A 23,218-nucleotide genomic window follows, 5' to 3' on the forward strand; every position below is an offset into this window, starting at 1 on the left:
CTTATACAATATAAATGATGTTTTCTTGAAGCAGGGATAGAATATTGGCCTTGCACAAATTAGTAAGGGGAAGTTTTCCCCTTGTGGTCCATCTCTTCCTCGTGACATCACAATCAATTGAACTGGTAAATTATAGCAATCCCACAAAGATTCAGGGCCAAGAATCCACTGCTCAAAGGTGAGATGAAAAGCTCTTACAGTGGATTCAGCTTTTCATCTCTATCAGTTACTGACACAAATCATGGGATTGTCATTGTAATCCAGACATTTTCTTTTTCTAACTCTAAATTTCTTATATCCCTACTTATATTTAAATAACTATACCATTCTTATTCTGTCCATGAATTTGATTGTTCTCTGAATACGGATCATAAGGAAAAGGCTATACATCAAAATAACTAAAAGCAGAAATATATTTACTAAACTTACTTGTTTTAATTGCAGGGAAAAACTCAACTCAATTCATCCCAGTGGGGAATTCCCATGATGAATGATCACGTGCAATGAAACTATTATCTTCATCCATTAAAATATTATCTAAAACAGAGGTTTCTCTCTGGCAGCCAGTGGCTGAATATAGCCTGCAGATGAGTTTTGTTTGGACCACACAGTTTTTAAAATATTTTAATATGCTGCCAAGATTTCAAATCAGGAGATTTCATATAAAAATTGTACTTCTGGCTTCTCATTAAAGAAAAAATTGGGTGATCTGGCAACCAGGGGGCCTACATTCTCACCTGGTAACAATTCTCTGGACCCCAGAACTACCACCTCAGTGGTTAGGAGATGAGCTTTCTGGTCTACCACAGACCCACCAGACCCACTCTACAAGCATAATTTTCATTACCTTCACGTGGGCATCTTAGGTAACTGTTGATCTTTGAACTTTTGTAACTAGTCCAGAAAAGTTTGTAGAATTGTAGCAAAAAAAGGCAAGTTCTAAAAACAGATATTTAAATATATGTGTGTGTACATACTTATATATTTCATAAATTTATATCGTGAATAAAAATGGATAGCAAATTTTACTTCCAAATACAGTTATTCCAGTTAAATGTAACTATGAAGCAAAGGAAACTCAATTTCATAATTTAAAATAAAAATCTAAGTAAACAGTTGCAAATTGATGACCTAGTCTTACACAGTGATGCATCAGACCTTTACATGGGTTTCCAATCAACTCCAATCTTCCTTGCAGCCCAGAAAGGATACTCATAGACCGCTACTCAGCTCTACATGAATTCTGATCCTTCACATGTTAACACTTTCATACTTCCTTGCTAGAACTATCATGTACTTAAGTGAAAAACGGACCCTAATAGTGTATATCTTTAAGGTACATTTTAAAAGTCAACATTTAAGATGCATAAATACCATAACAAATATTCATATTTACCGGCCCCACTTGTATGGCAACATCTGACATTTATACTTATATAGTCATTACTGAGGGTTCAGATGAACCAAAAAGTCATGACATATTTGTTCAAAAATGACTATTACTTAAAAGCAAATGTCTATGACAAAGTCACCATGCATTTCTTTCCTTTGTTTTTTTTTTAACTGAAAGCAAGTACAAAAAGTTTATTTACAGTTCATAACTTCCAATCAACTACAGCATCTCAGCATCTAAACCTATTAGTGAACTTTACAAATTAAAATTTCCTACTTATCATTTTTTTCAATCATAGTAAAAACAGGTTATCTCTAATTAATTACTGTAGTCAAGAAAAACTTGGATCTCCAAACAGACTTTATTGAGTAGACTATTACCAGTCATGTATCAAATTATCAAAATAAGACTTAGATCAACTATAGGATACTGTTTTATAATCATGCTTCACCACTGGCCCATATATTTGAAAGATTACTTTTTAAATGAGATGTTTCTTTTCTATGAGAAAAATTTTTTTTTTTTTTTTTTTTTTTTTTTGGGTTTTTCGAGACAGGGTTTCTCTGTATAGCTTTGCGCCTTTCCTGGAACTCACTTGGTAGTCCAGGCTGGCCTCGAACTCACAGAGATCCGCCTGGCTCTGCCTCCCGAGTGCTGGGATTAAAGGCGTGCGCCACCACCGCCCGGCCTGAGAAAAATTTTTATTTTAGTTTTCCTTAATGAAAGAAATCCTTGAGCATAGGCTAAATATAATTTACAATCAGACTTTAATCCCCAAATTTTCTTGATTCTGAGCAACTTCAACAGCTTGTAAAAGTTCAAAAAAATCATAATGATCATACTGAATTCCTTAACTCCTAGGTGAACAGGAAAATAGAAAATATGTTAAGTCTGGGCACCATGAATGCAGTTTTACCTGATGCCCAAATGGCACTGATGCATTCCTTATGGGAAACATTCTTCCTTAATTTCTATTATGCTTGAGATTTGAACAATTAGAAACAGACACCTGGAACTCACTTATTAATTTATCTCTTCCCTCCCCTTTTATACTTCTTTCCATATCATTTCTTAAGATGCTTCTTCAAATTGATGCTCTTATATAAAAGGCCTTGAACCAGTGCTCACCATTTTCTTCTTTAAAATATCTCACTACAGTGTAAGACTGACCCTGTTTCATTTTTTAAGTCTATACCTCCACTTTTATAAGTACATATCTTTAATAATTAGTGTTTAATGGTAGAAAATTAAACTAATAATTCTAGAAAAACAATTTTTGTGATTTTCTTTCTATGTCATTCCAAAATACTTTTAAAAAGAAAAGACAATTCTCCCCGTTGATGACCAAAGCCTTTAGCTACCCTTCAGGGTCACATAACACATCATGAGTACACATACAATGTCCCAATCTTTCTGGATTTCTATAATGTACTGTTTTCAAAGATGAAAAATAAACATAGAATAATGAATGTTTAATTTTACTTAACCTTTATTTAGAGAGAGAAAAATACTGCTCTCCTTTAACTCCCTTTTCCCCTATTGGTCACTAATTCCTACAGTACAGGCTCTGGTTAGGGTCACTGGGACGTTCTGCAGATCAGGAGTGCAGGACACGCAGGCACAAGAGCAGCAGGTTATCAGAGTCTTCTGAGGCCAGGAGCCGTTGCTTTATTAAGAAATTGTATAGAGTAGCTATTTACCCAAAGTCAGAGCAGCCAACTTCTCGCTTTCAACAAAAGAGTGTTTTTAATATAATGAACATCCAGGCTTCTCTGGTCATGAAGAACCTGGAATATATTATACATGCGTGAATGTGGCTGTGATGTAGTGTATGGGATGTGCTTCCTATCAACAGATTAACACTTCATTTTCATTACTCTAATCTCACCACAGGCTGTGAACACTCTCTTTTTCTTATTTGAACAACAATGGTGCATGAAAAACCAAGCTGACAGGCAGGCTGGGTTCATTAAATGCACAAGGCCTTTATTCCCATAACACATCTCACCTGTATGAAGCCAGGGTTCTGGTTTCCAGGCTGCTACTGAAACAAGCCCTCCCAGATGTTGGACTTTCGATGGTTCCTATCCCCCTTCTTGCATAACTTATAATAAAAAAAACCCAAATAAAGCAAAAATGAAAAAGAACCTCTTCCCCATCATGTATGCTTCAGCACCTGACAGTACTGGCAACATATCTTAAGATTCACTCTCTCCCATGATGACTTGCCAAAGGTATTCAGGGGAACAAGGCAAAGTGGCTGCTAAGGGAAAAGACAAGAAGACATCACAGGTGTGAGTTCATTTCTCAACCCAGAATCTCACCCTTAATTTAATTTTTACTTGGAATTTAAAACTTAAAAACCTGACAAGAGCTTCCAGAAAACTACAGTTCTCTACTTGCTGAAAATGGCAATTCACAACATAAGAAACAATCACACTATTTCTCAATGACACTGAACTCCATTTAAAAATCTAAGCTCACATCTCTGAGGCAAGGCTCTATGTTCATCCCTAACACGGGAAGGGGCAAAAAGCTATGCATAGGGACATACTGCTATGTAATCTAAGGCACCACACTCTTCCTGGGGTGGGGATGCTTGTTTGGGGTGGTCCGTCTGTATGTGCACTCACATACTCCTTGCAGCTAATAATAAACATACCCTCAAATAAATCATTTAAATGTCTTCAACCAGACAGTCCAACAGGCCTACACTGTCTGTGTGTCTACACATCACATATAAATGCACAATTGCATGGAGATATAAGATTTGTAACATTTTCTATAGAAAAACAATAAGACTTGTCCCCAAAGTCCAGAGCAGGACTTGGGTTTCAGTTCTATCTGGTACTCTAATCTTTATATATATAAAAAAGAAAGGACAAAGTAAAAACAATATTACACATTGTCCTAGCAACCTAGCTGAGGCTGAATTAGGTTTGACATGAGGTCAAGAATCATCATGCTTGCAAGCATTCTCTCTGAGGGGACACTCTCATGAATATACTCAGTATACAATGTCACAGTATCTTACAAAGCAGCAACCCTGATCCACTGCCCTCTGGCACTGGTAGAAGGCACATCTTTGGGCAGTTTTCTTTGCTCATGCCTGATTAAGTGTCCCAAACAACCATCCTAATGACGTAAGTCAATGATAGCTTCCTTGCTTTTAATTGTCATGGAAGGAGAGAAAAAAAACATTATTAAAACTCTGCTAATGGAGGTTCTCATTTTAATATTAGTTTTGTTATTATGTTAAGCCAGCTGAAAGTAATTATTTTTGTCAGGTAAAATACTCATTATCCTGGTTTTTCTTTTCAAGCCCCCCCGTTCAGACACTATGATCATCAAATGTAAATCCTAAAGAACTGTCTAGAGAACCAATAGCCACTGAAAGGCACCTTAATAAAGTTGAAACATCCATGACAGTCACACACAAGCACAGCAGGTAAATGCTGGAAGTCGTATTTTTCCAATTTACAAAAATGTTTTTAATCTTGTTATTTTTAACAACCTCTATGCCATTTCAAGACAATGAGTTAAATTTATTAAATGCAAAACAGTGATGAATGTGTACAACACATGTTTTAAATATCTGTTTCATAATATCATGTTTCTACTGGCTGGGTTATCATTTCAATTGTTCTTTTCCATGTCTTAGCTCTTATTAGCTGCAGTTTACATCGGTCCCATCTTCCACTGATGGCCCTGTTCTTTCTACCTTTTCCTACTTCTCAGAAAATATCCCTGTGTGGTATTAAGTCCAAGTATATAAAATGATAGATCTAAGAATACTCTTAGAAGAAAAGTAAGCGAAGTCTCTTTGTCAAAATCTTTCTCACACAAGTGAAGGATCAGATTGCGTATCTATCAGTAGAGCCTCTGAGCAACAAGTCCTAGGTCCCTGTCCTCACCATCCGTATGCGAGGATGGCACCAAATTCCTGAACATCTGTCAGAATGACAGATTAGCTGCTATTTTCAAGCACAGTTTAATTCCTTCCCATTAAGGAGAAGAGCAGAAAAATTAGGAAGTTATTTTATGAATAAGAGAAATGCAGGGGGAAAAGAGAATAAAGCAGGAATAAATTAAGTCTATGAGAAAGGAAACAGGAAGTAAGAACAAACTAACCTTGTACTTAGGCCATTAAGTAAATGTCTATCAGCCAAACAGGAACAAGATTTATAACTCAACACCCCTCTTTGACACACAAACCCTAAAGACAGTAGCAAAACAACATTACAATTCCAAAGGACTGGGTAAGTAAGATGTCAGATGTGCTCAAGGGAATCAGTGGTTTCAATGAGTAACTTCCTACAGTCCAACATTATTCTTCCTTTACAGAGAGAAATGAGAAACTGATGGGCTTAATTAAAGAAAAACAAAAGGATATTATATTGTTGTTAAAGGATCAATTCTTTTTCTTAATTAGAATGATGATTAATAAGCTGAGAATTTGATTTCTGAACTCGCCAGCTTGAGTAATGCATTGTTTTCCTGTAGTATTCCCATCAAGGGAGGCTCTGAAGACAGACGGAGACAGCGCGCTCTCCTCTCTGGACTCTGTGTCCCAACAAGACGACACCGCTCTCTGTCCTCACCCAAGGCGACTCCAGTCATAAATGCTTCACTGGAGGGTTAAATGTACACTGTAAAATTTGTGAGGCTTCCTACAGGGAAGGTACAAATTAAAGAAGAATCAATCCTTTTCCTTCTCCTTCCTATTCTCTAAACTTGCTCTTCAGCCTGGGGATGGAGAGGCTGTACAGTTCGGGCTCCGAGGGGAAATGTGGGCTGGAGCCACAGCTCCAAGCTCCATCTTAGTGATGTCACTGGCACACAGTCTTTCTCCTTCCCAGGATAATTTTTTTCATTCTATTTTCTGTGTGTCTTTACTAGTTTATCTTCTATAGGAAACTCCTTCTGCTCCTTATTTTGTTTATACAAATGTTCCTACTCTGCCCCCTCTTTCTTTCTTTTTCTTAAGCTTCTTGGAAGCCAAAGTTCCTTGAAAGGGTATTTGAGCTCCTCTGCCTCTGATTCCCAGGTGCTTCAGTGGATGGGAGGCACCTAGCAAAATGTGGACGCCAGCTGCTCTTCTGGAAATAAGAGTGGCATCAGCTTTGGCAGATGTGGGTGACATCAATCATTCCCCCCCGACCCCAAACACTCCTCTGGCCAAAGCTTAGAGAACAGTGGTTAGAGAACAGCAAATGTGTATCATGAAAGGCTCAAGCGGATCTGCACATGGAGCAGAATTCATGCTTCCACACACATCACACCAGGCTCCAACCTTCCAAGGAAAGAACCCCTGGGACCATTATACTCCATGTTCTTTCAACAACAAACGGTGAATTCTAGAGAAAATGACTTTCACTGAAAAAGGTATCCCACGATTCACTGTTTTCCCTCCAGCCACAAGTTCTCTCACTATACTCTGGGGGGAAAGGAGTTAGCACCTAAAACAATCTAAACACTGTAGTTTACTCAGAAATACAGGATAAAAAGTGAATTCCAATTTCTTCTCCTTATACTTTTTGATATATATCTAGTCCATGTTACCAAGTTAGTTGTACACAAGCATTACCTACACGTGCTTATAAAAAAATATGCTTTCAAAGCCTTGAAGACTGACCACAGCAATGTCCACTATGTCTCCCTTTAAGTAAGTATGTGCAGTGTATAAGGCAGGGAAGAAGAAATGCGAGGACTTTTGTTTTTCACTGAAGTCCATGACGCCATCTCACTATCTGTAACGGATTGTTCCTTTGGAAGCAGCTCTTTGTGTCACAGCGACCTGGCAAACTTGAATGCTTTCACTATCACTGGAATCCCTGCAATCCTGCCTTGGCTGGGACCCATTCACTTCTGCCCCAACTTCCCAGAGATGCCTTGCTCAGCACCTAATATGTAAAGGAGGAATTGTCATGGCTCTTATCCCTGACACAGGAGTAGGAATCTATGCTGCAGTGGAAGGCTAACTCTGTCCCGTTGCACTATCAATTTCTATAAAGCTAGGTACACTTGTATCTATCAGTGAATATAAAGATACACTTAGAAATATATATGCTAAAAATGCCCACTAGTGTAGACATTCATTCTTTTTAGAGATTTAGTTTTCAACTGCTGTTACTTGACTCACCTTGGAAAAAAGGCTTTACTTGTTTACAGATAACAGAAAGTTGAAATAAATAATTTCAAAATTATCCTCAACTATGCTCAAATTCATTTTAAGTGATGCATGTTGGAAATAAGCTTTCAATTTGTGCAGGAGTTAATATGTCTATATACACATCTGAAAATATATTTGTGCATGCTCTGTTACAGTAACACATACATGGAATATCGTATGTACATGGCCTCCTACATTCCCATTTCATTACACACTACACAGCTCCTGTTCAGTGAAGCCTGCATGCTAACACAAACCTGAAGGTAAAGGCTGAAACACAGGTACCTGCATCTTTGCTACCATATCCAGTTCAATACTAGTCTAACAATTATCCAAATATTCCTACTTGTATGCTATAGTATTAAAATGGATGTCAATGGTTATATTTCAATATGTACCTATTACTGAAATTTCAAAATAAAGCACATCACCTCAAATTAGAGGAGGGGCTGAAACAGAGCAAGCAGCATGCTAGTTCAACAAGCTAAAACTATCTGCCACCCAATACAAACACTTATGTTAGCAGAAGGGCAATTTTCGTCAATTTAATCCTTTTTAAGTAGGACATAATAATCCAAACACACCAACTAGAAGAAGGAAAAGTTAAAAAGGAAGAAATAGAAAATAGAGAGGGTAACCTAGGGATGGGTTCTGCCTGGTAATGAGAGCCATTTTCAAAGACCATTAACTATCAACTGCTTTACTCATGACTCTGATTAAATAAAACTATTCATTCTATGTTAAAAGGGGTGTCTATTTTTTGAGGGAGAAGCTTTAGAATAAAAATATATTGCATGGACTATAATGAAGAACCAAGCCACAAGATAAAATTTAGACATTTGACTTTGCAAGAAATACTGTATATGAATCTTTAAAATTGTTAGTGACTAAATGTTCAAAATATTTTTGGAGGGTTGGGAAGACAGGAAGAGAAAAAAAATCATCGTTTTCATTTTAAATACAAATCCTATGACTGACACTGTGTTTGTCCTGATGAATTGAAAGTAGTAAAAGACTACTAGAAGAAAAATTCTTATAGAGCACGCTTGTAACTGATTCAAGAATGTTATTATGTATTTCTTATATATTTTTAACTCATTTCTCAGAAAAGTGCTAGGTTTCATATAAGTCAAAAAGTTTACTCTGCCCTATCTCTGGTGAGCAGATGGTCTGGTATTAATGTACATCGCTGATTTAATTTTTAGCTTTCTCGATTTTGTCCCTCACCTATCTAGGAGATGATTTCTCTGGTGATAACTAACACATCATGCTAATGAGTGAATCTAATGCACAATAGAAAAATGTCACTACTAATAATATTTGCATGAAGTTAAATAAAGCAACTGTAAGAGAATGTCAGACAGTTGTTCTTTAATAAGACACAGTTTCACAATGAAATTATGTTGTTAATTTTGTTACATCATTGGGTGAATCCTAAATTACTACATAATGATGCACAGAGTCATTTATAATTCTAACTTAGTATTTCACTCTACTCTGAAAAGAGACCTTACTAAGGGATCTGCATTTTATTTGAAATAGGTTAAGTATACCTCAGCAATAATAAAAGGCATAAACACCTTTGCTAATACGTGAAAAAAATGCACTATCACTATTTACCTGCACAGTGTCATTTCTTAAAAAGATTTCCAATAGATAAAACTATACCCTCTCTTAGGGCAAGTTATAAGAATTTTATTTGCTACTTTCTAAAATACACAAATATGTATAAAACATGTAGAAAAATAGCATTGCAAGGTCTGATTTAAAAAAAAGAAATCTAAAAACAAGCTCCTTTCTCCGCTATCACACGCCCCCCTCCCCTTTCCTTTTTAACAATACCTTATCAATCTATACTGAGCAAAAGAAGGTTTGGGCTACAGGAGATAAGGAAAAAGTGGAAATGGTTTTTGGATATTATCAATCTGTAACTGATCAAACTGAATCCAGAACTCTCAGTTACAAAAGTCAACAGTTACACCTTTCAAGGGTCTCAAATACCTGTCTACAAGAAAATATTCTTTTTCTAAAAAAAAATTATATTTCAGTGTTAGAGAAAATATTGTAAGATAAAGAAATGAAGTCCAGAAGCCATATCTAAAGCTTTAAGGGAAACACATTTAATTCCACCGAGTCTGAGTCTCTGGACCATTAAATCATTTGTTAATATTAGATGGAAGGTAAAATTCACATTTAAGGACATCTAACTTCATTCAGGTGAGATACAAGGTAAAGACTGTTCCAGCTGCCTTCCTAGCTCACCTTTAGAAGATACAGACCTAGATTATTGAACTTCAGTGTTCATCAGACATTCCCAAACATACGTTTTCTACAGCTAAACACCATATGTGGTGAGCTCTCCACAGCTCAGTCTTGACACACCTCACACAGGCTCCACTAGTCAGTCTCGTCCAATGCTTAACAAAGTAGTCAATGAAATATTAGTTGTTATCCTACTATAGAAAACTGTGAAAACTGTATCTAATGGATTTTATTTACTTCATGAGCTAAATTTTTAGTTAGGCATTAAAATAATCATCTAAAAAAACCTTTTTTTGTACTAAAAATTAGATATATAGAATTCTGCATACCTGATTAAACTGGAAAAACTTTCATCTCTAGCAAAAGCTGGATTATGTGGGTATTGAAACTATTATCTCTCAAAATTGTTGGCATTAAGAGATAGCATTTCAGGAAGTGTTTTACACAACACATACACACACACACACACACACACACACACACACACACACACACTGAACCAGCACTGCTGAAGAACTATACATAAGGGAAACAAACACATTAAATACGCACAGCATAGACTTTTATATTTAGACAGAGTTTTAATTTAAGCTTACATAATCTTGAAAGAGAAAGAAAAACACATGCACACATGTGAACTCATACCCCTTTTAACATGACTTCCAAAATGCACAGAAGGTAAATATTTATTAACCATGACAGCAAATAGAAGACTATGTATCACTAACTATATCAAAACAACAACAAAAACAATAAAGAAACCACAGTAAAATACTTTGATCACAATATTTTTTAAAATTGTGATTTTCAGCCTTTGCTATAGTATTCTATTTAATAGGCATCATTAAGCATAAATCCCTTCCCTATATATTTATTCTCCTCACAGTCACTGACATTCACTATACACATGCATTCATACAGGTACACACAAAACAGATTTCTGTATCACCCCCCAAATAGCTGCACAGAAAACACTATGATAGGCTGGTTATATAAACTCCTCTGTGAGAAATTTAAATTATTTTCATAATTCTGACCTACTTTTCATGTAATTTGCTCTTTTTTTTTAAATCTTAAATGTTTTTCACCACTTAAAGTCTCCTTAGATGCAAATTTACCTGGAAATGGGCTAGTGCCAAAGAAGCAATCTAACACCATCTATGTGGTTCAATAGCCATTTATCAATTGATCACTATCTGTTTTATTAACCCTTTTTTCACTAGAGGGAAAAACCTAAAGCAATCTAACCTTTCAAAGCATGCATACACACTCCACTAACTTAAGGAAAACCCGATGGTGATTTCTAAATTTAAAAGTGGGGCACATTTTATTAGGTTCTAAGGTTAGTGAAAACACAAGAGAGCCACCCAGACAGAGAAGTGCTTCAGAAAAACACCTCACCAAAGCACTCTGCAAGGACAAGGAGCATCTCTGTTAGACAAGGAAGGAACTTTTCATTTGAAAGAATGGGACTGCACATAAAGAGTTGCTTACTGGGTTTATGTTGATTGCATTTAAATCTCAGCTTACTGTATCAGCAGTTATCAGGGTCCCTCTACAGGATGTCAAAATACACCTTACTCAAATACACTGCTCCTATGTAAAACTGGTTGATAAAACAGTTTACCAATTAAATGTTACAAGAGCCCGGCTCTATTCACCGTCTTTGGCAAATGTTATTTCTAAACTTGTGACAGTTTACAGCCTTGCAAATGGTTTTCTTCACTTCATTACCAAACATTTTAAAATCTACCCCAAAGTATTCAATTTCCGGGAACTCTTACATACAAAAGAGGGCTATTAAAAAAGCTGTTGCAGTATTTTTTAAACGAGTGGGGCAATAACCAATCTTTAAACAACCGCCATCTATTTAACAACCCAGTGTATTTGTCAGTACTACTTTGGTGCTGCGTGGATAATAAACTAACTCTTGCTTTGTATGGGTTTGGTGTAGGCTTCTGAAAAGCAAGACGTGTCTAGGAGGGAGGCACCAGGGAACTTCCCTCCCTCACTTGAGCACAGTCCAAAAGGAAAGTTTCTGGGTTGTTTCCCCTTCGCTTCCTCTTACCCTCGCTCCCCCGCGGAGCCGCAGAGCCAGCAATTGTGCAAGAGGAGCCCGGCGCGCAGGGCGCGAATCACCGAGCGCTTGGTACGGGCGGCCGCGGGTGATTAATTATCCGTCCGCTGGCCTGGCGCTCTCCGGGAGGCTCTCCCGGCAGGGCATCCACGGAGCTGCCGGCAGGGCTGCGGCTGAGCGAGGAGCAGGAGCAGCTCCGGGAGGACGCCGGGGCCGTGCCGAGTGTGAGTGCACCGCGGCGGGCGGCGGGCGGCCGGCGGCGGGCGGGTGGCGAGCGGAGCGGGCTGCACCGCGCGCGGCCGGCCGGGGGAGCGCGGGGAGAGCGCAGCCACGGAGAGAGCCGGCACCGAGGCCGCCAGCAAGCAGAAGCGCAGCCTGCCGCCCGCCCGGCCGACCGCCTGCCCTTCGGGCTGACCCGGCCGGCAGGGAAGCCTGCACAGCCTTGCTCAGGTCTGAGTCCAGCTGCTCTGGGCACCAGAAGTCAGACCCGCTGCTGCGAGGGGCCCGCGTTTTATGACTGCTCAGCCGCAAGACCTACTTCTCGAGCTGGCAGACACTTTGACCAAGTCTTGCATTCAGTCAGAAAGATACATTGGTTGAGTAGTGGCTTTTCCCCTTTTTAACGGGAAACAAAGAAATAAATTAAGGATTCGCAGGACCCAGGCTGCACACTGTGAAACTTTGCAACAAATGCCTTTGCTTTCTCTAACTTCAATGTCCTTTCCCCCACTTTCCTTAAGGAGCCCTTAGGGAAGCCATGAAGTAACAGTGCACATTCCAGTAACACAGTTGTGAAAAAAAAATAGGTATTTTTTAAATTTCTAAAACATTTAGAAAGAAAAGTAGTAGGGAGAAAAGGGCACATAACAACTCGATGTTTCTTTAAAAAAAAAATGAAAGTAACTTACCTGTTGGGACATTCTGAACAGGAGGTTAGTATCAGCGTTCGGCCATGTCCCCATGAACCCTGGTTCGGCGGCAGTCGTTCTGGTTCCGAACTGCATGGAGTTGTCAGTACAGGAGTCTCTTAAAGTCAAGTCTCTTGCCCTCTTTGGCTCTCTGTCTCTCTGTGTGTCTCTTTCTCTCACATCCACTTCTGCCTCTTCTGACTGAAAAGTGAAGGTGGATTTTTTGAGCTTCTTGGCAGCCAGTAGCAGGAGTATAGTGTAGTTAAGAAGCTGGCTGAACTGTGCATTTCATTTGGGAAGGGGGAGATCTGGGGGAGGGAGGGGGTCAGAGCTTCCTTCGCACCTTCTGCACAGATATCCCTATCATTTATGCATAGATTGTGACTCCCCGAGCTTGCCTTTGCTCGGTTTAACAGCTGCCTGTCAGGTGTGCGGGCAGCACTGGAGACCCAACCATCAGCTTCAAACCCTCAGCCACTGCATGTCATTGGATGGCAGAGCTAGGAGTCAACTGCACTGTTCCACTGTCAGACACCAAATGACACCCTGCACTAACCTCTCTCCAGACACACAGACAGATACACACTCGTGCACACTCCAAGCAATGCCACGCTCACTGTCCACAAGGCCAGGGAAAGCCAGGGCCCTTCCCTGGGAATTTTTTTTCCCAACAATGCTTTCTGCTCTAACATGTTATATCCAGCAGAAGTCTTTGCTTTAACACTTGTAAAACTGTGATACTTAAATATTTTTAATTACATTGGAAGCAAGGAGTCGTCTTGAGGAGAACATAAAGTTTGCTCGGTTGTTGTTGAAATAGCTGCCACAAGTCACACAGTACATGCTGAGCTATTTATAACCACATATAAGCTCACAGAGAAAATGATGTACAGAGATTTGACCTTATATTCTAAAGGGTGAGCAAGTAAACCTACCAGTTAAACATGGAAGATGTACAATAAACATATGCAAAAATAAATATGTATCACTTAATATCTAGCACCCAGGCCACTAACTACCAGACTGAAGGTTAAGTAAGGAGAAGCTGAATGCAAAAGAGAAAAATGAATACATTTTTTTAAAAACTCACAAGCAGAATACATTCTTTTGTTAAAGTTCTCAGGTAAAGCATCTACAGCATCCTTTTAAATCATAAAAAAGGAGAAAGAGGAAGGAAAAAAAAAAACCCTGTCCTATTTCAGGCAAAAAGTAATGCATATAAAAACTTCAATTTTCATTCAGGATCTCTATGGAAAATTCTGTTTCCCTGCCTGATGAAATATAACCTCGACAGCAGGTCATATTTTTAATTAAACTAGTTTTAGAATAAAACATCTATTTACTAGATAATATTTAATCTACCTTATTTATAGAAAAGCAGAACTGAACAAAACCCACTGTACATAAACACTGGAACTTCAAAATGGAAAGCTAAATTCATGCCATCTCATAAAAGTAGTCAGCAGGAAAAAGCCATCCTTCCTAAACTTCAAATGTAAGGACCATTAATCTTCAGCCACTTACGAACACTGAGGACAAATGTACCACTCTGCTTGCTCCTTCTTAACTAAAGAATAACAATAAACCTTCCTCTCAGAAACAACAAAAGGAACAGAAAAGCGCTTCAATGGCAGCCCTGTGTCATTAGTGGACAATGAGGAAAGATGAGAAAACGTACACTGTGTTGACACAAATGTGCCTTCCCTTCTAGAACTGACATCTCCTGAAAGCTTTTCTGTTAAACTTCCCTCCAGTTCACCACCATTAAGCACAAAAAAGTCTCAAAAGAAGCAAATTCAATATCTGAAAGGAAACAAACAAGAAACCGAAGAATTGTTGCCTTAAAATATATTAAGTCCACCTGTGGTCAATAAAAATATTCTTTTGCAGGGGAGGGCGGGAAAAGCCCCTATGAGTCAATTGTCAATGGTGACTGTACCTTTCCTGCTATTACCCACTTAACTCCCTCTAAAATTTGCTAGCCTCTTGATTTCTGAAGTGGCACTCAGTGCCTCAGTCAAGCTGCCTGCTCAGCTCCTGACCTTCCCACTAATGGCTGTTATTTGTGGGAGGCTTAAGGACACTGTCAATAGCAAGCTTCCTCTCGCTCCACTCAAGCACTGCTGTATCGCTCTGCCTGCCTGTTCTCTCTCGCCTGCCTCTCCTGCTCTCTCCCTCTCTCCTAGGGCTTCCCCCCACTTCCTCGCTCTCCCTCTTCTTATTTTTCCAGCCCCCACCCCTTTTCTCTCAGTTCTGAGATCCTCTTCTTTCCCACGAATCCCACCCACCCACCATGCACACACACACACACACACACACACACACACACACACACCCCACACCCCACAAAAATCAACTGGCATGCAGCAGCAAGCACCTGCAGTAATAGACTCTTTTATTAAAACTGTTATTCTGCAAGACTTGAAATTCCCCATGGACCGGGCCATGTCAAAGCCGATATAATTAACTAGAGGCTCAGCAACGGATCAATTACCAGACAAGCAAGTGATAGTGAAATCAATGAAAGATCATCAGCCACATTATCAGTGTTGCAACTCATTAGGGCAAAACTGAGAAATGTGCTCAACTGGAGCCCAAGCAAGGTGGCATTACAAAACAAAGGGCTAATTTGGAGACCCTGCTGTGAACAATCTGTAACAGAATTAGCCTTTTTTCCCCCTAAACTGCACAGCTCCATAACTAAATGTGACAGACTGAGAGAAGCAGTTTATTAAGACACCAACCCCAAGTTTATTTAGTTCATAAACTCTCTCCTAGAAAATCAATACAGTCTGTACAGGGTTATTAGGCTGACTAGCTAATACATCCAAATCCGGTCTGCCCAGCCAGCAGTCCTCTGACAAAATGCTACCCAGAGGATGCAGACTGCAAGGTCTAACTGAACAGGTCTGCAGCATAACTATTACCTCAAGATTCCTGAACAGCCACGCCTTAAAAACACCAGGATAGCCTTGTAAGATTTAAAAGGAAAATCACAACGATCACTACATGGTACTGTACCTGCTAGATGGATTTTGTCAAACAGAATTTAACTAGTTCCTAAGACCAGCTAAAAAAGAGTGAAAGCTCTGTTATACTAACAGACAAGATCCCAGAGTTAACCATAAACATGTTAAAATGCAGCCCAAACCTAGAACCTGTGTTATGCTTTGTAAATTTAAGTTTCTATCATTGTTTTTAATAAGTTTTAGAAAATAAAAATCTGACCCTTATAGAAATTCCCAAAATATATTATGGGAACTTGCCATTCATTTCCACAGGGAAAGTGTAGATTCCTTGATCTCATATTAATTAGTCTTATAGCCAGTGAGAGACTTGAATCATTTTAAAGACACAGGTCCCAAACAAACAACAAAACCAAGGTGCTAGGATACCTTCTAAGGTTTTCCATTGGCTCTATAGATTACAGAGTAACTCTCTGGAATAATTTGTATCCAAGTTATTTACAGCGAGTCAACCGGGTTAAACATCATTTTCACAATGACTGCTTTCTTTTTCCCTGATTCTAAGTCATGTACTTCAGGTTAAGGGATCACAAGTATGAAAGGTCACATGACTCTGCTCACATTTGCTGAGAGTGAGAGACGGGTTGTGTAAACTCCGAAGAGCACCAACCAGTTTTCAAGCCCCTGAAGAATCTGTAGGACTAGGAATAGCTCATACCACCACACAGCAACAAAACACAAACACAAGACCCTGAAATGCATTTTACAGTGGTAACGTAAGACCAGGAGACTGAACAAGGTTAGGGGAAACAGCATTGGAAATGATGGTGATGTTTTAACATTCAAAATGTTCAGAGGGATAAAAAACACCCTGCACTATTAAGATGCCTTCAATACAGTCAACTGGCTTCAAGATTCTAAATCTTAAACCTTAATTAAAAAAAAATAAGTAAAATTCAGTTTATATATGCTACAATTAAACATTTGTCCCTAGAATTTTTAGCTGGTCCAGCCTTATCAAATATTCCATAAGTCACATTTCTAAGTACTATTTTAAAAATTCAAGCATATATACTAAACCTGTACTATATATCAGTAATTTGGATAGTAATTAAAAGTTGTAATTACAGAAAATTCTTACTTTTTAAAACCTTTTTGTATATAGCTACACACTGTGCAAGTACCCTCAATGAGATCCAATTAGTTCACAAAGAATTTGCATTTCAGTGAGTGTGGGCTAACAAGACTACAGGGAGGCCAAGTGCAATTCCACCAACAGAGTGAGACAGTGTGTTCTTTCCTGTTAGCTCTGGAAGCAATAATTCCCACAAGTGGCTGCTTAAAATGTTACTATCTTTTCAATATTTAGTCAGTGAGGTAAATTCAGGCCTTTCCTTCTATTTCCTCAAAAACTACATGTTGATATAAAAGTTAGCCACAATTACTGAAGGACCATGTCAAAGAATGCTGGTTTGCATGTGCTTTTGGAATAGACTATAGTTTGTTTAGTGTGTGTGTGTGTGTGTGTGTGTGTGTGTGTGTGTGTATGTGTTTTAAAGGAGAAATCATTCATACACACACACACACACACACATATATATATATATATATTTTTTTTTTGTTTTGTTTTGTTTTGTTTTAAGACAATGTCTCACTATGTAGCCTTGGCTTGCCTGGAACTCACTATATAGACCAGGCTGACTTCAAGAGAGAGATCCACCAGCATCTGCCTCCCTAGTGATAGGATTAAAGGTGTGCTCCACCATGCCCAACTTTACTTTTCTTCTTAAGATTTAGTTTCTTTAACTCACTGCTTTCTTAAAGCCACTCTGTGGCTAGGAACAGAGAAGCTACACAAAGGATATAGCTCTGTGCTAAGGCTCTCATGCCCTGAGAAAACACTTGGGGGCTTTCCCCCCCTAGCTGTGACTGCAACAATGTAAATCCTGAGCAAATATAAAATAAATGTATGGTTTATGTACACAATTTAAGAAGCATCCCCAAGACTTCGATGGCTTATAGAGCAATACCTGTGATTCCCTGGGTTCAGTTCAGCAGCTGTTAGCAGAATCTAATCTGTAATGACAGTATACTGGCCTTTGCTCTTCTTTTATTCACTATTCATTTCCAAAGCTTGGTTAAGTACAGAGCTGGGTTAAAGATCAGTGGTTTTTCATGTGACACACGCTGGTATTCATCTAATGGCTTGTCAAGACAAAACTGTCCCTGTTCTTGCCAAAATAATAAAAAGGACGCTCCACATCGCATGACAATCAGCACTTCCTCATAGTGAAACAACTCAAGCTTTTTGTGATTCATTTATTTTATAGGAAAAGATGTTGACTGGCTATCCAATCTTAATGTAGAGAATCAGGCTGTCATTCTCAAAGAAAGCTTTAATGGTTTTTGCTCTCAGAACTCTAAAGCACCATGTAAACCAGGCACTAATCAAATGCAACTTTAACATATAAAATAATGCTGAAGCCTGGGTTCCTGATGCATTAAGGTGCATAACTTAATATATGCAGATTATGCAGGAGCAGCAGGCTGGACTCAGTCACAGAGGTGGGGCAGGCAATTGAGGAAATGTCATTTTTCTTGAGAACAAAGTGTGGGACTTGCTTTGCAACATCTGTTGGTCTGTGAAATGTTAACAGATGTCTTAAGTGGAAAAAAAGGAGAGAGAGAGTTAATAAAGGGAAAGTCCTCTGAACAGAGAATCCACCCAAATGTCCATATTCCTAAGGAAGAGCGTTGACAGCGGTCTTTCCCCTTGTGAAACCTAATGCATCACACAAAGTTTCATTTTCTAGGTGAAATTAAGGAGCAAAAATTCTGACTCACTATAAAAGAATAGACAAAACTAAAACTAGTAATAATTTCGATTTTTTTTCAAAATTCAAATTTTTGTGTTTGCTTTCTAATTATACAGTTATCTATACTGCTTCTTTTTCCCTGACTCACAAATGTAATTTGATGAAAGGAGAGTACTCATGTCCCTTCAAACATACAAACATAAACCCAGTGGCTATACAAACACATACACAGAAGAAACAATACCTACCACATTATATGTGCATGCTGTGGAGAAGGGGAAGGAGGGGAGATTAAAACGTAGTTCTGAAGATCAGCCATCTTTTTTGTTTTTTCGTTTGTTTCACTTTATCTATCTATCTATCTATCTATCTATCTATCTATCTATCTATCTATCTATCTTATTTAAGACAGGTTCTTTCTACATAGCTGTCCCAGCACTCACCATGTAGCCCACCCTGGCCTCAACTCGAACTCACAGAGATCTGCCTGCCTCTATGAACCATCTTTTTTAATGTAAAGGTACTCATCTTCACAATTAAGAGTCACCTAATATTTACACCTCCATCCTTGCTTGCTCCCAGCTACTCTTTTTCCATTGCTATCTTTGTAAGAGATGATCGCCACACCCACGTATTTCAACAGTAAAGCATTCCCAAGCAGTAACATCTGAAAATTGTGGATCCCCATGTTCAAATTTTAAGGGACCTGGTAAAATTTGCATATTTAGCAGTTTTTTTTTCTTATTTCAATTTGTTAGGTGACTGAACCAAACATGTTCATAGCAATCTTTAATTCAGGCTAAAAAGATGATGCATTGGTAGGAGGGACATGGTGGTTCAAACCTTTAATCCCAGCACTTGGGAGGCAGAGGCAGGCAGATCTCTGTGAATTTGAGGCCAGTTTGATCTGGTTCCACATCATGCAGGAGCGACCTAGTGAGATCCTATCTCAAAAATAAAACAAAGAAAAAGAAAAAACAATAACAAAAAGATGATTCATGTACACCAACAACTGAATGTAACCAAGTGTTGTGTGTAAATGCCCTGAACTACATAGGCATCTATTCTACTGCTTCTCCTACTAAAATCTTTAAGAATTTAGGTTTAGAGTCCACAAATTAGCTAGTTTGAAAGTCACTTAAGGATCTTTATGGAGAGAAGGGGAAAAAAAAATCATGTCGCCATCTTTGATTGGAGTCTCAATCCCTGAACCTCTCTCCTCCAAGAGCTGTGTTAGAATATTTATAACTATGCCTTTGCCGGGTAGCTTTGACAAGCTGGGTTGGGCATTTCACCATATAGTAGCTTCAGCCAGAACAGCATGAAGGTTTCAGGGAACAAGATCATGGTCCAATTTGTAAGTAAGATGTACATACATGCCTTCATTTTTAGTTAGTTTTTTGCCGAACCATTATGGATACTAAACACGCTTATATTAACTCACAGGAACACTAACCACATTAGTGCCCAAGACTGAAATAATAACTGCCATGTACCAAAAAAAGAAAAAAAATGGGGACCAACACAGCCAGAGTACAACTTATGCATTAAAAATATCTTTATGTTACCAGAAAAGGAACACAAGCCCCCAATATAAGGTTTGAGACCCTTTAATTAGTGACATTAACATCCCCCATTGGAAAATATTACCTAAAAGCTTCACCTGAAAGAGAGAAATTGCTCCAATTGACACTTGTCTAACAGTGACTGGGATGTAGCATCTGTTGACAGCCTAATCAGGGTCTCAATTCTGTAACACACTTCAAGGAGTACTCAAATGTTATAATCCTTTGATACTATGAAAATATGAATGTAGACAGATTTGGGTAGGGTGTAGTAGATAAGATAGTTTACAAAATGCTAAGGAATAGCTGAATCCCTTGGAACCTCAAGATTCATGTTTCAAAAAAGCATCTTCGGTCAGTATGAACCTTGTGCCCACAAAAGATCAAACATTTTACTCCCTGTTTTCATCTAAAAACTGAACAATGACTTTAATCTTTGGTGGGTACAAGCAATGACAAAAGCTTTCTTTCCACCACCAGCTACAGTTGAGGTTTTTTTTTTTTTATTTTGAAAAAATCTTCTAAAAGAATCAGTGGTATCCTTCCTTAAATGAGTATGAGGAGGAATAGAGCAAAAACAAAAAACAAAAACAAAGCCAACAGGCTGGGCCAGGCAGGTGCACTGGGGAATTACTTTCATATGACCATGAAAGTTGCAGGATTGTAAAGACAATATTAATTTTTTTATTTACTTCCTTCTAAAAACTGCAGACTGAGATGCTGGCAGCACCAGTAAAAATGTCATAATAATAGTTTAAATTACTGTCAGGAAGTAAGATTGAGATTCACTTGCACCCAAGAAACTACGTTACAAGGATGGTCTCAATACCTTACAATTATTTGAAAAAATATAACACTTTAAAGTTAACACATAAAAAAGATACAATAAAAATAGTACAATACATGTAATTCTCAAACCTAAAAAAATAAATCTAAAGAGTGAAGTATAAGAATGAAGTTTCAAAAATGCCAAGACTATTTTAAACACGCACACAAACACATGTATGCAACACAGGAGCACACACAAACACATATACACTTACAGACACACCTGGACACTTACAAACACATAAACACACATACACTCACAAACATAGACACACACACACACACACACACACACACACACACACCTTTAAATGGAAAAACATTGGTGCAAAGAAAATTTGAATGAACTTGCACACTGGTTTTCAAATTTAAAACATTTAAAATGAGAAAAATTAGCTGGTAGTGGAAGGCATCTGGGTAGTGAGGGTCTCTGGTGGGGGCATCAGCTGGAAGCAAGCAGACTGGCAGCTTTTAAAACACAACCGTGTTATCTGCCCATCCAGCTGGTGTCCTGGTTATGCTTACCTTGTGAAAACTCATCAGTCTGTACACACACAGCATGGGCAATTGTCTATATCTATATATCTATCTACCTCTCTGTGTATAGATAGATGTTATACTGCAAGTTTATTACTAAAAACAGAGATGATGATCATAAATCAGCCCTAGAACTAAAAAAGGATGAAAAGAAAAGGGAGGGGAGTGAAAGGGGATGAAACAAAAGAAGACAGTTTGTCTCAGTCAAATCATTCAAATAACTGCCACAAAATTCTACTTCTTACAAGGTCTTCAGAGGCAAAAAGTGTTGGGAACCAAATAAACATATCCATTTCCTAGCATGAAGCTAAGAGACAGTAAAAGGGCAGAACCTCAACAGGGCAGCCAAAGCATGTGAGCATATTCAAGTGACATACACAGGAAAGAGCAACATACCTCAAGTTGAGATGGATCAACCCCACAGCATGGGACCTTGAAATGTGCTTGCCAGTCTTGATCACCAAGCCTGCCCTCTGATTGGTAACTGAGGCAATTTGGAGGTGGGGAGGGCACAAAGCGTGCCTGTTGAGAGATTGGAAGAGGAAAGAAATTACATATACTCTGTAGACAGTGTTCTACGGAAACGCTGGTTATAGCAAAACACTTTATCTTCAAAACGGCAAATGTAACATATTCCTCTGACCACTCACACACTTTTAAAAAGTTAATCACTGAGGTCTACAGCAACCTACAGTTAAATACATGAACCATGAGAGAATAAACAATGAGGTGGGAAAAACAGAGTAATTCACTGATGGTTAGGTAACATGGCACAGGGCTTCTTGTGTATATGCATAAACTCTCCTATTAAACTATACCACCAGTTCACTCAGTCTCTTTTCTTTAAGGGAATGGGGAGGTGCTGAAGAGTTGAGAGGATGTCTGAAACTGGGGCTGCTAAACACAGGTTCTCCCACTAAGCTGCACCCCAACAAGTAGCTCAACTTACTCCATTTTCTTCTACTGATCATAAAGAAAACCATTGTAAACCTTTTTATTCATTGTTGAAGGACTATTTATCAAGCTTCACACGCCAAGTACAAGAAGCTGTGAGAAACACCAAAGCAAGACATAATCCCTTCTCACAAGAAGTTTATGGTCTAGTACAGAACAGAAGCTATGCACAAAAATGACCTTATATAAATGAGAATGTGATAAGAGAACAGTAGAACCATGTGATTTAGGAAAGGATGCCTTCCCCCTGATACGGGGAATGAAAGCTTGCTTCCAAGCAAAGACAGCCTTTGTTCCAGGCACAGCAAGACTAGCAATATTCCTCTAGAGAAGTGATCCACTTTGCCTAGAGCTTAGGTAGGATGCTGTATAAAGCAGTAATAAATGAAAGAATGTGTAAGCAATAGAACTACTGGTCAGAATCCCACAGTCCACGCTAAATTGCTATTCTCTTATCTACCACTACCAGCCAAGTCTACTAAACAACCTCAACAGCAGCACCCTGTGACTGTCAGCATTCTTTAAGAAAGTGCATCTAGGACAACTAACTCATTAAAATGTGACTAGAACAAAGGGAAGAGATCAATTAGGGAACTACTATAATAAACTGGGTAAAATAACTACTAGCAAAGAAGGCTGATGAAGAAAAGCAAAACACAAAGACAATGTGAGGATGAAATAAAGGAGTAGTAAGAATGTCTGATAGGACACAGGTAACAAGGAGGGAGGCTGGACAGATG

At 38.5% G+C, this 23,218-nt stretch overlaps 1 protein-coding gene across 2 annotated transcripts in view; it reads right to left on the reverse strand.

Annotated features, from left to right (window-relative positions):
• The window catches only part of Bnc2 (basonuclin zinc finger protein 2), a 407,276-nt gene that overhangs the window by 269,897 nt on the left and 114,161 nt on the right, over window positions 1-23,218 (reverse strand). For both annotated transcript variants that reach the window (XM_059254496.1, XM_059254497.1), the window contains exons 2-3: window positions 21,921-22,046; window positions 12,813-13,013 (exon numbers count right to left, since the gene is read on the reverse strand). In XM_059254496.1, the coding sequence (XP_059110479.1) occupies window positions 12,813-13,013; window positions 21,921-22,046 (327 nt within the window). The remainder of the gene's footprint in view (window positions 1-12,812; window positions 13,014-21,920; window positions 22,047-23,218) is intronic.

The sequence above is a fragment of the Peromyscus eremicus genome, chromosome 2 (genome assembly GCF_949786415.1).
Source record: "Peromyscus eremicus chromosome 2, PerEre_H2_v1, whole genome shotgun sequence".
Lineage (NCBI taxonomy): Eukaryota > Metazoa > Chordata > Mammalia > Rodentia > Cricetidae > Peromyscus > Peromyscus eremicus.